We start from the raw sequence: 18,098 nt of genomic DNA, 5'->3' as shown, positions 1-18,098 counted from the left end.
GAATGATAGCTTTCAAGGAGAAAAAGTAACATCTACTCCAAAGACGGATGAGCTTTCAATCTTATTGGGGGAGTGTGATTTTAGGGTAAGGAGAGGTCTTTATAGGTAGCCAGAGGCAGGAAACATTATAGGAAGAGAGGCAGGAATGTGAAAGGAAATCAAGAAAGAAAGAAAAAGAAAGCAAGCCACATTAGATGAGTTGAGAAGTTCAAGTAGGGAAGAATATGAAAAATAGAACAAGTAGGCTAGAATTAGGTTTTAAAAAGCTCTTGAATGCCGAACAAAAAAGGTGTTTAAGCCTGGCCAGGCGTGGTTCAGCAGTTGAGCATCAACCTAGGATCCAGGAGATCATGGTTGGATTCCTGGTCACGGCACATGTCCTGATTGCAGGTTTGATCCCCAGCAGGAGACAACCGATCAATGACTTTCTCATCACTGATGTTTCTATCTTTCCCTCTCCCTTTCTCTCTCTGAAATCAATAAAAATTATTAAAAAAATAAAAATAAAAAAAAAGTCTGGGCCTGGCCAGTGTGACTCAGTTGTTGAGTAAACCTATAAACCAGGAGGTGACTATTTGATTCCTGGTCAGGGCATATGCCTGGGTTTCAGGCTCAATCCCGGGCAGGGGGTGGGGTGGGGGGGCTGTGCAGGAGGCAACCAATCAATGACTCATCATTGATGTTTCTATCTCCTCTCCCTTCCTCTCTCGGAAATCAATAAAAATATTAAAAAAAAAAAAAAAAGATATTTGGAGGAAAAAAACACTCCACTTTGTTGGATCAAGACCCCTAAAGGAAGGAACAGTTACCAACTACATAAACAGGCCTATTTTCTAATAGTTAATGGAACTATAAGATGGTCATTAAGCATAAAGGAATATATAAAAAATAAATGCCTACCATGTTTACATATTTTTTAAACCAATGAGAACCTTAGGGTAACTAGTAATACAAGGACTAAAACCAGAAAGACAACAAAATGTCCTGCCTTCCTCATTTTTAATATTTCATAAATATATACACCACCCTTTACTTACATCTTGACTTAATGCCATGAAACTCCTCTGTAATTCTTTTGCAAACTCCAAGTTATTTGTGACTTCCTGGTACTTAGATACGGCATCCTAAAATAACAAAGACAGAACACAACTTTACTGTAAACACAAGCACAAAATTAACTTTCTTGTTAAAAATATTAAGCATAAAATCTTAAATAAAATGTAGCATCTTTACCAGCTGATCTTGATTAAGCCTTTCCCCTTTGTTCATTCGCTCCTGGTAATCGTCAAGCTTGCCCTATGTTAAAAAAAAAAAAAATCATATTCTATATTCAAAATATATACCAGCTTAAAATAACAAAACTCACATTATCCTCTAAGTTTGTCTCCAATCTTGACCTAAATATACTTTTTAGATATATTCCAGTTTGAGTTAGTAAATAAAACAGTGAACTAAAAATGAAGTTAAATACTCCAGCCACTGCTAAATGATACCAAATATTATATCAGAAGCCAAAGACATATTGCTTATTGTTTAGGTTTCTTAAAAAAAAAAAAAAAAAGAAGTAGAGATCAGATGACCCAGCCACCTGGTTCCTCCAACCCACATGGGCGAGGGCCACAATTTGATTAGGATCCACTTATACCCAAGTGAACCTATCAGACATTTTATGAAGTGTTAAAAAATGTTGTCCTTCACTCCCTCTGCAAAAAAATTCATATGAATTAGTGATATAAAAGTGGTGTATTTTCCTGCCCGGCCGGGTGTGGCTTAGTGGTTATCAATCTAGGACCCAGAATATCAAGGTTCAATTTCCGGTCAGGGCACATGCCCAGGTTGGGGGCTTGATCCCCAGTCAGGGACGTGCAGGAGGCAGATCAATGACGACTTTCTCACCGTTGATGTTTCTATTTCTCTCTCCCCTTCTCTCTTCCTCTCTAAAATCAATAAAAGAATTTTTAAAAAATTTTTTAAAGTTGTGTATTTTCCTAAATAAACCCATATGCATATTGTCTTTGATGTGCCTCATCCATTTCTCCTGAACAACTTGAGATAGTTCAAGCTATCATATCACCTGTGGGTACTAGTCAGCAGCTTTCCTTTGTTATTTTCTCAAAAATAGAATTAAATGTATGAGAGTGGGGGCAGTAAATTAACCATTAACCTCTGGTCATCTTTTTTTTTTTTTTTTTTTTTGGTACAATGAAAACTCTGGAGGTTTCCTAAGCTACTACCATCAGATAAAATCCCAAAGAAAAGATGCTCAGGTAATGCAACACGGACAAGAATTTAGTTATTGTCTTATGGGTCAAAGGAGAAGGAAATAAGAAGAAATCTAAATTAAGAGGGTTAAGTTTTTAAATAATCACAACAAATTATGAACATATGTAGTTCCTTACCCTTAGCAATAATAAAATTAACCAAGAAACAAAATACAAAGAAAGGTTTTGATAAAATGCACTCAGAGGCACAGAAACAAGTTTAAAGACAATGTTAATAAGTAGTTTTATATCAAATGACCCATTTTCTTTGTACCAGAACATCAGTCAACTTCCATAACCATTCTACCCAATTAAAACGCCTACCACAATTCCTTAGTTATACCAGAGGTTAATAAGCCCAAAATAATCATCAAAACATTAAAGGCTGATGGAAGTATCTAATTTCATTCTTCTGTGAACTATTTCACACAATCAATATGCTGTGGCTAAACAGGTATAAAATTCAAGCCTTAACAGTTGAAAACTCAAGGTTTTTTACACTGATCTGGCAGGCCTAATCCCAGGTGCCAAAGATATGCTCAGCTACCTCAAAATACTCAAACAATTTAAATAAAAAGTATTTTTTAAATTCTTCCCTTTAATCTAGATTTCTACTTATTCCCTCTCCTCTGACCCCTGAACTGTCTTGTGTTCATCCACTTTTTTAAAAGGGTAGGCTACTTTTAAGAAATAAAAAACCAAACAGGTTAAGATTTACTTTTAATTTCAACTTAGGATGTAATAGTATTATAATCAGAATTCCTCTATTTCAAAATACATGGATAATACAAGACATGCCAATAGGAGTCCCTGAAATTTAGTGCTAGTACAGTTAAAATTCTGAACTAGCTATTAGGCAAGGAAAATTGCTGTTAGCTTATACAAGGCATTTATCTTCCCTTTTTATAGTACTGTATTTTTCATGGAAATTGTTGTTGAACCTAGAAATTAATACACAGTGAGTGTACTATATATCCCTCATAGGGTAATGTTTTATATACCTAAGCTTAACTTTATCATTTAATATCTTGAGAACTTAAAACATATATGCTAATGAAAATGGATGTCAAGTCAAATTCCTAAAAAATGCTTACATACATATAAAAACAAATATGAAAAGACCTTTTTAAATGTTAAGAATGATACCTGAGTGGTATAATCATAGATGGAACTTTTTTCCTTTTCCTTTGTTTTGTACACTTAGATATTCTGATAATAAAATTTTAATTTCATGCTATATAAAGTTAAGATTGACACATTTCAGGAGAGTTGTCAAGACTGTCACCTACAAAAATCCTTAAATATGAATCTATACTAACCTATAGAACAAGCTATCCTGTGATACAAAAGCTCCAATTTTCTACACAACAGCAAAGTTAGTATTCATCCAACCCAGAGGTCTATGGCAGATTACATTTTCCAAAGATGGCTACCGTATCTGCAGTCCCACCTACTTTTCTACAATGTGACTTTGGCACTTCCCCATTAAGAACTAGTCCAATTCTCCTGCCATCATACTGAGTGGGCTTCAACCAACACAGTACTGTAAAAGTGATCCTGTATGACTTCCAAGCCTGAGTCATAAAAGCAGTGTATCTCTGCCCTGTTTGCTGGTTACTAAAAACACACCATGTCTGGAGCCCAAGCCATTATATAAGAAGTTCAATAACCCTGCAGTTGCCATGCAATGAGGAAGCCAAGCCATGAAGAGAGGTCTTGTATAAGAATCTGATCAACAATGCTAGTGTTAGAGTCATCCTAGCCCACACATCAGACATGTGAGTTAAACAAGTCTTAGTTACCCAGTCGAGGCCCCGGGCATCATGGAGCAGACACACCAACCCCACTGTGTGCCCTGTCTGAATCCCTGAAAGGCATAATCCACATACATGATATAATGATTTTAAGTTTTAAAGCAATCTCTCACATAGCAATAACTGGGAACAAGGTTAAAAAAGAAATGAAAGGGGAGCGCAGTTACTATCTGGAACTCAGCTTCAATATAAGTGCCATCACTAGATAGTACGTAAAGAAACCGTGCAGCCAAAATAAAGATATATGATCTTATTAAAACTCATACATCAATTTATTATGATTTTTTATTATTATAACAAATTTGAAAGCCATGATTTTTAAATGTAGAAGGTCTGCTACAAACACCACAAGAAATGAGTTTACTATGAGGGAAGAAATGTGTTAAACAATCATGATGTAACTAAAAAATCTCAATGATCTTTAACAAGGATCTTCAAATAGTTGAGTTAATGCCATCTATAGGTATCCAATTTTTAAAAATGCAGTTAATCAAATGAATGGAAACCACAGATCTTTTGTGAAACATTTTTCTAATCATTAGAGTTTCATCATACCTTTACATTTGTTACTTCATAGCTATTAACACTATACTACTGTTATAAATATCCTATCCCCAGTCCTTGCCCAAGCTTCAGGAAAGCAAGATCCTGGGTCTGGTCCAAGTTCCTAATAAATAATCCTCATTTGAGAAAACAGCCATCACTTACTAATAAACTAACTGCAGAATGACAATTCAAAAAACAAAACTGTTCTACAGCCCTGGCCGGTGTGGCTCAGTGGGCTGGAACGTAATCCCATGCACCAAAGGTTGGAGGTTCAATCCCCAGTCAGGGCACATACCTAGGTTGCAGGTTCCATCCCAGGGTGGGTGTGTACTGGAAGCAACAGATCAATGTTTCTTTCTTTCTCTCTCTCTCTCTCCCCCCCCCCCCCCGCCCCTTCCCCTCTCTCTAAAATCAATAAAAATATCCTCAGGTGAGAATTAAAAAACTGTTCTACATTAGAAGGGCACTCATTTTTTCTTCATCAGTATAATACAGGATCTCCTGGCTACTTAGGTGTACAGGACTTAATCACCACAGAATTTGAACTGAAAGCACTATTGCATATAATTAGATCCCCACATAGTAGAGACCCTATGCTGGTCTAGGTCAGTGATTCTCAAAGTGTTATCCTCCTAATCAGCAACATAAGCCATCACCTAGGAACTTGTTAGAAATGCTAACTCTCAGGCACAACTCCAGACCTCTGAATCAGAAACGGGCGGGACCCAGTAATCTGTTTAATCAAGCCCCCTGGGTGATTGTGATGCGTGCTTAAGTTTGAGAAACACTCACCTAAGTCAAATACATTGTAATTCTCTTATAAATACTGAGGTCCAGTAGAATATAGAAATAAATTATTCTGAATTGTACGTAAGATACGAATTGTGAACCTAGAAACCATTATATAGCAGCCTCAATTTGGAAATAGGTTACTTAAAAGTTCAACTTTAAACAAACCAGAAAACTTGAATGGTGGTTTACTAGACCATCTATTAAAGCTATTTATCCTATTATCCTAATTATTTGCATAAGAAAAGATCCATTTATGATCCGAACACTAAAGGGTTATCACCTTCCATTTGTAAGTAGTACTTTTATTAAATCTTGCATTGTGAGCCAAAGCTCCACAAGTTTAGAGTACATTACGATTAAACTCAGTGGTAAATGCCAAATTTTTCACTAGAAACAGAGAGAATCTTAAGGACAATCAATCGATCTAATTGTCTACTTTTCAAAATAAGGGTAGCTTGTAATCCCAGCTCACTCCTAAGGAGCTTTAAGAGAGAAGAAAAAGGATGTGGTACCTGCAGGGTCCCAATACAATATGCCAAACCTCTGAAAGCAGACTAGAAACAAACAACACCATCATAACTGGCTCATTCCTATTGTCACATCCTACTCAAATGGCCCAAGTCCAAGTACAAACATTGTCCATTTGGGGTTAAAATTTGCAGTATGAGCTAAATCAATATATAAATAAGGACTTGCTTATCACACTGGCTGATCCAACATTAACTCCAAAACAGCGGAACAAAGGTATGAATAAAGCACTGCAAACACACAGCTTTTTCCTTCCCTAAGCTAGCACAGTTCCCTAACACACAGTGGTGTTAGACAAATTGATCTACTCATATCATCCACATAAAATATATATTAAGCATTTTTTCTGGAGAATGGAGCTGTTTTCCTAGCATAAAAAGATAACTTCATCAGAAAGCCTACTATAATATTGATAACAAAAACCTGCCCTCTTAGATTCTATCTTGAAATTCAATTTAGGGTTCCTTCTTCAACTACTGAGTGTCCAGTGTGTTAAAAATTCATTTACAACACCACATGTGAGCAAGATAAAAATCAGGTCATTTCCCAGATTACCCAGAGACTCTGAAGGGGGGCACCATCAGATAGAGGTGTGACTATACCTGGTAAATGTCAAAACACTATATAGTTATGTGGTACTAAGAAATAATTACCCCAGCAAGTGCTGCCCGGTCCCCCTCTATCTTCTGTTTCTTCATTACTTATAACAGTTGGCATTATGTGACAGATACTCTGGTAGCTAACCCTATCAGGGAGGCAGTATTATCAAACATATTTCACCTAATTGGAAAGAAAGAGCAATTAAATAACTTGCCTCAGTTCATAAACCCCAGAAAAATCATTTGTCCTATAACACTTTCCCTTTATTATGCGACTCTGGATTCCAGCTGTTGCTACATTTCATTTGGGCCCTGCTGCTGTTTTCCTTTCTTTTCTCCAAAAGGGTAATTATATTGCTGAATCACAGTACTGTAACCTAAATCTTCCACTCTTCCCAAAGATCCTGTTCATCACTAACGTTACTTTACTGACATGTTTTTTTAGAAATTCAGTACAGTTCCATGAGGGTGCCAAAAGATGAATATGCAAAATAGTTGTCCTCCTCCTGAGCTTTCCTTCCTTACTATTATAACCAACAAATTCCATAAAGGAATAATTTAAGAAAACATTTTTAAATTATACAAATAAAAAGAAATAGCAAAGAGATGATTCTCCCCACCCCACAAAAAATTATTCAACGAGACAAATGTAAACAGTCATAACATGAAAGATTAGGCAGAGACAACTATGAAATTTTGGCTATCCAGGAAAGCATGTAAATCCTGTTCTCAATTAAGGAGATCTCCAAATTGGGATAGAACACATACTTAAAAATGAAGCCTAAAGTAACAAAAGTAGCAAGAACACCTAGCTATACTTTAAATTTCATCTTCAGTCAAATAATCACTTCTACAGTACTGAAAGAACCTGTAGAATGACAAATACAAAAATAAAAGATATGTTTCTTTCCCTCTCAACTTCCCATAATGTTCAGTGGCCTTTTGGGATACTGTTCCAAGTCCCCACCCTTCTTATATTCCCTGTTCTTCACTTAGAAACATTAATTCTGACTTTGCCCACATAGTGGTAAGGCAGCTGACTCTGGCTCCTGTTCACTCTCCACCAATTCAACTGAAAATCAGTTGCTAGTAAAAGTCATTAGAAGTTAGGAAAGATAATAAGAAACAAATGTTTCCTCAATTTTTAAAAGGACAGTAAAGAGAACATATAGTACAATCCATAGATGATCCATAACAGCTATCTTCAAATGCTGGAAGTCTTCTCATGTAGCAGAAATCTGAGTTGTTCCAGGAAACAAAGTATATATTGAATAGTGGTGGTGTAACTCGAACATTAAGAACTTGTCCAAGCCCTAGCCGGTTTGGCTCAGCGGTTAGAGTGTAGGCCTTCAGACTGAAGGGTCCAGGGTTTGATTCTGGCCAAGGGCACATACTTCAGTTACAGGCTCAATCCCCAGCCCTGGTCGGGGTGTGTGCAGGAGGCAACCAATCAATGTGTCTCTCTCACATTGATGTTTTTCTCTCTCTCTCCCTTCCACTCTCTCTGAAAAGCAAATAAATATCCTTGGGTGAGGATTTAAAAAAAAAACACAACTTATCCAAAAATGAAAGACTTTCATTGAGAAATGAGCATCCCACCAGGCTCTAGAAGACTGATTGAATGCAAGACTTCTGATAACTAAGAAAAGTAAAAGGATGCTAAATTAGATGTTATCTAAGGTCCCACTGTAAGATCATTTTCAAGCAGGTAAGTAACAAGTTTAATCTGACAGGACTTTTACCCAACTGAAAAGGAAAAAATGACGAAAGATAATAATCCTGTAAAAACCCTTATTCCTTGTCCATGGCTGTAATTCTGCAATTAAGTCTGAATGAATTTAGCAGCTGACCCTAATAGGAAAACAAAAAGTATAATGTTAAAGAGTTTCAGAATCATCTACTTTGCATTACATTTTTTAAAAAGTCTAAAGCTTGTGCATTTGAAAAACAAGTGATCATTTATAATCTTAAAGGATGTCTTTTGACTTATTAGTTGTTTTAACCCAGCTACTCATTAGGATAAGCTGGCACAACTGAATGATTTATACACTCTGCTGGGAGTTCAATGTAAAAAAGAGTAAACTGGGATTCATTTAAAATGAAGACCAAACTTTTTTCCCCAATGAATAAAGTATATTTCAATTATTTCTGTTTGGATAACACCTTAAAGGGGAATGCAATGAAATTTCTAATAATTGTTCAAATACCAAGAATTGTCAATTTCCTCCTTCCTAAGATTATTCACAATCTTGCTTACACTACCCTAGATATTTTTATTATTGTTGTTTTTAAATCCTCACCTGAAGTTATTTTTTCCATTGCTTTTCAGAAGGGGTGGGGAGAGACATAGATTGGTTGCCTCCCCCCCCATGTGCTCATACTGGGGCCCGGAATCCAGTCTGCAACCAGGCACCTTGGCCATAATCAAATCTGGGACCCTTCAGAACTCAGGCCAATGCTCTAACCATTTAGCAAATCTGCTAGGGCTCTAGATTTTAAAATAAGTGTCTTCTACTTGCCTACTCATTAACTCTACTCACAAAAAAAAAAAAAAAAAAAAAAAGAAAGCCTTCAGGAAAAATTCCGTTTTAATAAAAAACACAAGTAAACAGCTCTATACAAAAAGCATGTCCCCCTCACGGATTAATCTATTTTAACAGGGTTTTGCTACAAGTATTTCTATTCAATAATTTAGTCAAACTAGAAAATATTTATTTAGCATATACCATGCAGAAGGCGGCATGCTATGTTATTAATAGTCTCTGCCTTGAAGAAGTTTAATACCCGTTTTGAAAAACACCTAAGGTAAGAACATAAGGCAACATAAAAATGTCAAAGAAGTACACAGACGATAGGTAGTACAAGAAGTTAAAATAAAAGGAAACAGACTACTTTAGCTGAGCATGGTCAAGAAGCACACCTTCCCCCTTCCCTCAGGAAATGAAATTCTAAACTCTGCCCAATAAAGTCTCTTTCATCTATATTTTTTCACTCATATTCTACTCAACAAAAGCACTGGTATAGCTAGTGGTAAAAATAAAGAAATGTGCAGAAGCCAAGCAATTTACAATTCCAACTCTGGCTAAATTTCTCTCCAGCTACTTCTCATTCTTCCCTACAACATACATATTCCTCCTTTCACCCAGAAAAAGGGACCAATTACTAAAAAGTATCCAGACGCCTGGAATACAATTAAGATAGAAAGGTCGACATACCTCCTACTCTTTTCTACTGGTAATGCTTTTCCCAAATTTTCTGGTCTACAACATACTAAGCTTGAGTAGAGACTGGCAAATGTGCATTTGGGGCTTACCTATGCATAAAGAGAAACCTCAGAGTTCCAACTTAAAAGTTCATTTAATTACAACACGGATGTCCCAACAATATGGGACATACCTGTACTGCTAGTCTGACAAACACTAATTTAGCAAAGAGAAGTTAATAAAGGTCTAACAATGAAGAAAAATGAAAAGCTTTTAGTTTTGCTTTCAGCTTTTTAGAACAAAAGAACTCTAAAACTGAAGGATTTAAAGTAAAAGGTTTTACTTTACTTGGTTCTACAGGATCAGCTTAAACATAAAAAAAATACACTTATGTTGCAGAGCATTATAAATTCTAATTATCCCCATAAAACATTACAAGAGACCTTGGGATTCACCCATTCCAAGCCAGGTCATTTCACATGAGCATCTCAATTTCCTCTTCTGTAAAATAAACTGGATTAAATTTAAGATGGCTTTAAGCTCTTAAAAAAAAAAATCATATGATCTATAACAGTATGGTAATAAAATTAAGGCCATATTGTTTTAGTTTAACCTTTTCCAAGTATTTATTAATTTATTTTTTTAAAGATGAAATAGTACTAATCATCTAATTGTAAATGTAAGCTAAGAAATTAATTACATAAAATTATGACAAATTGTATGCTTAATCTCTAAGTTACACAAAATGCATTTCTATACAAATATTTGCCACATAGGAATTATCCTACAGTAAGATAATGTAGCCAGGTTAAAACAGTCCACTCTCACTGTAATACTTAGGATTCTACACTCATCCCAGAAAAAGATACCTCTATTGTCACGTGAGGGAATTCACATCTTTTCTTTTTTAAATTCAAATTTAAATATTTCCCTATGGCACACACACACAGCAGCCCACCCAGACAGCCAGAGGGGAACAAATTAAGCATTATAAATGCTTTTATTTTCTGTGACAAGGTGAATGCAATTCAAAGTAATCTTGTCCTCTGCATTGCAGAGGAATAGTTCATGCAACCAATGGAGAAGCTAACACATCAGAGGCTTTTTAACTGTCAGGAAAACTTCAGATGTTAGCCCAAGATTTTACTTATAAAATAGTTAAGAATGTTTTTATTTCAAATACTTAAAGAAATTCTGTACAACAGCCGCATTAAAAATTCCAAGTAGAAGTACACTGCAATGCTCTGGAAAGATGTTGCCCTCTCTAACAGGGAAAGCACCCTTTTTCTGAATATTAATTGCAAAGACATAAAGATCAAGACGACTTTAGGTAGTAGTATGAAAAACAGTACACTTTGGCTAACACATCACATATTGGTTACAAAGATGTCAGGCTGTCTTGCAAGAGAACACTGGTTAACCTTTCACCTACCAAAGTCACTAATGTCTAAATCTATTATATTTACAAAGTTTGTAAAAATTGTAAATATCTATTAAAACGCCGTTTATTCTGCATCAAATCTGATTACATCTTTCCATATAAATGAGCTCTCTCTTCAGTTAAAATTAGGACTCCATTTAAAAATACCATCTTGCATAGCCTAGGGGCCAGTTTTACACCAACAAACTGATGAACAGTAGGCAATCACTCAATTCATTATTATTTATATTTTAAATCAGTTAAAAGATTTGTAAATGGAGTTTTACAATAGATTTTTATTATAGCTGCATTTCTTCTCTCCGCTAAACAATCATGTAGTCTTTATAAGCCCAAATTTCAAAAACTACCAGGCCATTTAGCTGCATTACATAATAGGATAGTACTTCTTCAACGTTAAGCATGCAGTCTCACTGAATAGATGCTTAGCTTTTCTCTAATGACTGGCCTTACTAGAAAATTAATAACTTTCTTTTTTAAATAAAGTGAAATAAAATGACTGCAACTATGTCTTAACATAAGTGATACGACATATCTAGTAGTAATTTCTGTCAGGATACTTGATTTTAGAACCCATGGGAAGTCATTTTGTCCAGAAGGCAAATACAGCTCAAATATAAGTTGTCAACTGAAGTAAAAAGAAATCCAGTTATTCATATTATCTTACTTTATCCCCTAACGGTTTCTAAAAATGTTCAAAACCAGTTTGTAAAGTAAATCCTATTTTAGGTGTCTTAGAAATCTTCACCTACTATTGAAAAATGAATCACTGAAGTCCTTTCATAAAACAAATCATCTAGCTATCAAAAAAAAAAAAAAAGAGTCAAGTTTCTCTAAAAGTAAAACTTCAAGTTTTAATAGTAATTAAGTCACATCAGTACTGCCAACTTAACCATTTCACAAATAGGCAGCTCAGTCTGTGGGTTATCAAAAAGCCTCACTTAACTGTAATTTGACCTTTCTGCTAATCTAGCACCCAAAACACTTAAGACAGAAGATATGAAATACATTTGTTACTTTGTATACTTTGTTAAATCTCCATCATTCAAGGGAATTTTTCTGTACTTACTAGCCTAGTCTCTAATCTCTGTAATATTTACATTACTTTTTCCTCTATAACTCTGGGAGTGGGGGGCAGATAGGTTAGCAATGTATAGCATATAGTAATATAAACCTATGCAGGAGTGACCTGTCATGGGTCAGGCACTCCTAAGGCTTATAAACTAGATTTCTATTTTTTTTCAATACACTTGAACACTAGACTCTTAACAGTCACCTCACAACTAAGCTGGCTGCTTATCTGCACCTGACTTTATATTAATACCTTTGAAGAATTATTTTTCAGTGATTAAAATGTGAATGTCTACACTTAAAATATTACATCATTAATATTTACCTTCTCATTCCTATCCTAAAAGAAAACAGAGATTTCCTAGGAATTCTGAAAATTAAAACATTCAAGCATCAACCAGATTGACAGAATTGTTTATTGCTTTAAGAGGTTTTTAAAGGATACCTAAGTCTCCATTTCAAATAGAGTACCAAAAACTAAATCAGATGGCAGACTGTCAGACCTATACTGGCCTTGGCCATGCTTATTCTATTACATATTTGAATGTAGCTACTTCACAATTAAAATACTTTTGTTGCCTTGTTGATATTCATAAATCTATTATTGCAACCACTTATAGTAAACCACACTTGTTTAACAAAACAAAGGATCAGGAAAAAGGTAAAAATCCATATTTAGAATCTCTCTCAATTGAAAATTAAAGTTCAAGAAATTCCCAATACAGAATATGAGACAGAGACATATCAAATCTAAAAATATGTTTTAAAACTCAAGAAAGTAAAATGAATCATTAAGTAAGCCCTTAAAATAATTAAGACCTAAACATCACCAGTTTTCTTCAAATTATTTCCCACAGCCCAAATTTTAGCCAGTCACTATCTTAACATCTTAAGGAACACTATTAGGTGGCTAGCAAAATAAATTTTTAAATGACTTCCTCAAAATTCAGCGTTATAATAAATGTTTTACTAGAAGCAGACAAGAAGTTACCAAATGAAAGTCATTATTTTTCTTTTTAAGGTAAAAGTCAAAAAGTTTGCATAATAGTCACTGATGTAATTATCCCACTTTTTGTACTGATTTGTTTCTCCCTTTTCACCTCCAATCTTATGAAGGCTGAATTATATTCACTCTGCCTAGACCTTTCCTCTACACACACACACACACACACACACACGTGTGATCCTCTAAAACAGTTGATAGTGTCCCGGGCTGAAAGCATAAAACAAAAGGCTGACTTGAAGATAAACCTCATGCTGTGACCTAGAATGGCTAAATATTGATTCCAAAATATTGTGGGTGTGGCTCGATTGGGGGGGGGGGTCGAGGGAGACCAGAAGGGGAGGCTGCCTGGTCTCTGCCCTCCTCATCTGCTTTCGCTTTGTGCTCACAATGCAGCTCTAGTAAAGCGCTTCCCTCTCCCCGCAGCCGCCGCCATGTTAGTCGCTCTCTCCATGTGCCCAGAGACCTAACGATCCCCTCGGTGTAACCCAGACCCACCCCCCAACGAATCTCAATAGGTGCAGTCTCCCTCCCGTCCCTCGTTAGGGTCCCCGAGGGACAGAAAGCCGCTGCAGAATATTTTCTCAGGACCCAGTTGAGCCTGAGGCTCAGGGGGCACCTAGACAATTGAAACAAAGAAGGAAGCATTGGGGAGCCCATCAGATGGGGGTGGAGGAGGCAAATCCAACACCCACTCAAAAGGGGCTTGATGGAAAGCAATTCTAGTTTGAGATCCTAAATGCACTTCTCTCTCAAGGGAGAAGGGACACTGAACAGGCCTCACAAGTACACAGTAACGGACGGAGGAGACAAAACCCACGGCTAGGGGACGTAGGCCGCCCTACTCCACGAGGCAGTCGGTTGAGTCCTGAGCCCCCAAACCAGAATCTCTTTTCTCTCTGCTGGCCCTACTCAAAAGAATTCAGGTCTCGGTAACGGGGAAAAGGGCATCACACAGTTCAATCTGGCGACAGGACAGATCCCCACCCTAACACATCCCTCTCCCAAAGCCTCCAAGGCCTGGCCCACAGCAAGGGGGCAGTAATCTAGAGTCCAGGGGGCAGTGCCGCGTCCGGGTCAGGTGACAAGCACCTCCCCTACGAGCCCGTTTTCTGGGCTCGGAGCTCCCATTTACTGTGGACACAGGGCGGGGGGACGAGGGGAGGCAGGGGAAACGCCGGAGACGTAAAGAGTGAAGGATACAGCAGTCAGGGTCAGAGCATCAAATCCTCCCTTCCCCGCCAACTTTTAGCACCTTTTTCTTCTCCAGGTTCCGAAGTTTCTTGTCGATCACCCCGAGAATCTGTTTCATGGCCTCGGTCTGGACAGCGCCGGTGCCGGTTGCGGGGTGCTGAGAAGCCGGTGCAGAGGCCCCGGCCCCCGCCTCACTCCCGGAGGAACCCGACGGGGGTGGCGGTCCGGACGACTTGCTGCCGCTTCCGCTGTGGCTGGTGGCCGAGGGCATCTTTAGACAGTGAGGGGAGAGAAGAAAAAGCGGGAGGAAGGACAGGAGCCGCGAGTCAGGCGGCGGACGGGGCGAGACGCGGGACAAAACGCGCTGCGGGCGGGAGCCTGCGCGAGCGGGTGGGGGTGGGGATGAGGCCGCGCGCGCCGCGAGGGCAGGAAGGGACGGCCGGCGCGCGCGCGCGACCCGCCAGCGGGGCGCCCGGCCGGGTCTCGCGCCGCCCCCCGCCCCGCCCCTCCCCCGCGCCCGCCGCCCGCCGGGCCTACCCGCCCCGGGGCACCGAGGCTCGCGCTGGGGGCGGGGCCTCGCAGCGCCGGCCAACGGCCTGAGCAACGGTCTCCACGAGGGAGGGCCTGCCGGCGCTGTCGCCTTCCTAGAAAGGGAGGGAAGAGAGAGGTCGGGGCTAGGAGGCCGAGAAGGGTGGAAAAGGGCACTGGGAATGACCGGGGGAGAGGGGATGGGAGGAGACTTGAGGCTCAAGCTCCTCGCGAAGGTCCAGCTGATCCGGAGGCATAGGACACTCGGGGCAGCAGCCCTCTTCCCCTTCAGCGCCTCGGTCCGGGGTGGCGCTCACCGTGCGCGCGCGGAGACCGCTGGAGATCCCGAGGGGGCAAGGGTTGCAGTGCGTTCCGGGCAGTGTCGTGCACTCCGTGGGCGCAGGCCGCTTCGCCCCGTCCCCGCTGCACCGAGAGCCGCTGCTAGTGAGGCGGAGAGCCGGGAGCGGGAGGGACTTAGCCAGCCAGCCCTCTGGGGCGGAGGGGGCGGGGGAAGCAGCGGGCGGGGTCCTTCGCGGCCGCTCGGGCTGCCCGGCGCGAACGCCTGTTGGGAAGCCCCCGCCCCCTCCACCCGCCCGGGCCGCCTACCAGCCCTGACGACGTCCCCGCTCTCGGGGAGCGGCCGCTCCGCGCAGGTCGCAGGGCCGCGGGAAGGCTACAGGAGCCGTGCCTTGAGTTTTGAACGAAATCGAAGCTAGGGTCCTTCAGGCGAAATCGCTTGACGTCCAAACGGGGACAATAGGTGTCAAGCAGCTGGATCCGAAGCTGGCTACTGCCTCGTATAAAGCCCTTATTTTGGTGGGGGTGGGGCAGGGTGGCAAAGGTTTCTGCGACTACGGGGTGGGTGGTGTAATCCCCGCTCCTAGAATTCCTTGTTTGCAGAGCATACAAACTTCCACATCCCAAAAGGTCGTGAAAAAAGACAACTTCCCCACAAAACAGTCACCCAGTAACCTAGGAATTCTCTAGAACGCGTTGGAAATGAGCTACATGGGTGGCTTAAGACTTAAAACTCCAGCCTCATTAAAAATAATTGTCAGCTGCCTTAAGATGACATCCAGTAGGCCTGAGTATTGCGACTTAGATCTTTTTCTCTTGTTTTAAATGTACCTGAAACTTTGAAGAGAATGTTTAATGAAATAATATTTTTTGCTCCAAGAGAATTTTCCAGCCTTGTAATTGACCTAGGAGCAGGGTGGGTGTGGCTGTGGACAGTGAAGAGAACCTAAGCCAAGTGCTGGAAGGAAATGTATAAAAGGAATATGAACAGTGGGAAATTAAGCAACATAATGTATGACAGCAGTAAATGACAAATTCCATAAAAAGGGGGCATTTAGACAGAATTCTACCAAACTCATTGTTCTTTGGAGACTAAAATGAGTAACACCGGCTGGCACCAGTATATCCTGAGGAAGCCTAGAGAAACCACTGCAGCCTCCACCTCAAGATATTTCAGTTAGCCACAAGGCCTAATGACCACAATCCATTCCTTCAAATACTTATTGAGCACCTTACTATGTCTTAGTGAAGTGGTAGAAAAAATCAACAGGGTGGTCAGGAAAAGCCTTAGTGAGTGACACTTGAGCTACGACTGAAGGAAGTGAGGAAGGCCAAGCAGTTACCTTGGAGGAAGAATTTTCCCAGTAGAGGGAACACTCAGTGTCAGGGTCTGAGACCAGAGTGTGTTTGGTGGGTTGAAGGAGCAGCAAGGAGGCAACAGTGGCTACAATGGCTTTTCCTGAGTGAAATGGGGAGTCACTGCATGCATAGTTTTAAGCATAGTTTTAAGCAGAGGAGTAACATGATCAACCTGTGTTTTAAAGAAATCCTTTTGCTGCTGTATAAAGAATTTAGAGTAAGTGTGTAATAGAGGTGAGAGGCAGAGTGGAGCAAGAGCAGACACTGGGAGTCCAATTTGGAGGCTGTTGAAATAATGTAGCCCAGAGACAGGGGTGGTCAATAGCATTGTTAAAGGTGGTGACAGGTTGGGTGCTTTATACATTGTGATTGTTGACCCAAGAGGGTTTGCTAACAAGTTGTATGTTAAGTATGAAAGAAGTCAAAGTTGACCTAGATTATTCAAGATTTAAGGGCCTGAACTGTATGCAAGCCTAGAGGCTAGACAGATCAGAATTCTTTAGCTCCTTGCAGCCTTTAGTGTAGTCAGACTGACCGCTATCACTATGGAAATCTCAGACCCCACCCCAGACCTACTGAATCTGCATTTTAACAAGATCCCCAGGGAAAATCACTCCTTTATTCCTTAGAACTTGACCAGTATCTTTCAGATCAGACATGAAATACTCTAGCAGGCAGATTCTCCCCAGACCTACAGAATCAAACTCTTGGGGGTGGAACCCAGCAATCTTTAACAAGCCCACCAGGTACCTCTCATGCATGCTAATGTGTGAGAACCACTGACTTGGAGACCTCTAATGATTCAGGTTAAGAAAGGCCTCACCCTAACTGGTTTTGCTCAGTGGTTAGAGCTTTGACCTGCAGACTGAAGAGCCCTGGGTTCCATTCCGGCCAAGGGCATGTACCTCAGTTGCAGGCTCAATCCTATGCCCTGGTCAGGGTGCATGCAGGGAGCAACCAATGTATCTTAAAAAAAAAACAAAAAAACCCTCTTCTGCCTTTAGTTGGCACATTATGATGCAATAGCAGTTATGCAGTTATGAAACATAAAGTTTCATGGTCAGCTAAATTGGACTTTTCAAGAAAAAGGAAAGTAGGTTGTTGATGACAGTACAGGTAACCAAGAATCTCATTTGGGGGTCCATCTCACAGCCCAGTATATCAAGATAGGGTAGGTGGTACTGCAGTAACAATCTTGAAAGCTCTGTGACTTAAAATGGATTCACAAACTATAGTCCTTGGGCCAAGCGGCCCTCCATCTGTTTTTGTAAATAAAGTTGTTTTGGGACACAGCCATAGCCATTTATGTACATATTATGACCGTTTTCATGCCACAGGAGAGCAAAGTTGAGTAGTTGTGACAGAGACAGTATGATATGTGATACCTAAAATACTGTCATTCTTTAGAAGTTTACTAATCCCTGGCTTAAAACAAGTGATACATATTCATCATGGTTCAGCAAAG

The 18,098-nt window shown here is 39.8% G+C and overlaps 1 protein-coding gene across 1 annotated transcript in view; it reads right to left on the bottom strand.

Moving 5' to 3' along the window:
* The window catches only part of CAPRIN1 (cell cycle associated protein 1), a 36,035-nt gene extending 21,315 nt beyond the window's left edge, over positions 1-14,720 (bottom strand). Inside the window, exons 1-3 of the mRNA XM_087821810.1 lie at positions 14,511-14,720; positions 1,234-1,296; positions 1,038-1,124 (exon numbers count right to left, since the gene is read on the bottom strand). Coding sequence (XP_087677936.1) covers positions 1,038-1,124; positions 1,234-1,296; positions 14,511-14,720 — 360 coding nt within the window. The remainder of the gene's footprint in view (positions 1-1,037; positions 1,125-1,233; positions 1,297-14,510) is intronic.
* Between the last annotated feature and the right edge of the window lie 3,378 nt (positions 14,721-18,098).

The sequence above is a fragment of the Miniopterus natalensis genome, chromosome 11, assembly GCF_054644295.1.
Source record: "Miniopterus natalensis isolate mMinNat1 chromosome 11, mMinNat1.hap1, whole genome shotgun sequence".
In the NCBI taxonomy this organism is placed as follows: Eukaryota; Metazoa; Chordata; class Mammalia; order Chiroptera; family Miniopteridae; genus Miniopterus; species Miniopterus natalensis.
This window is presented reverse-complemented; position numbering and strand designations above follow the sequence as displayed.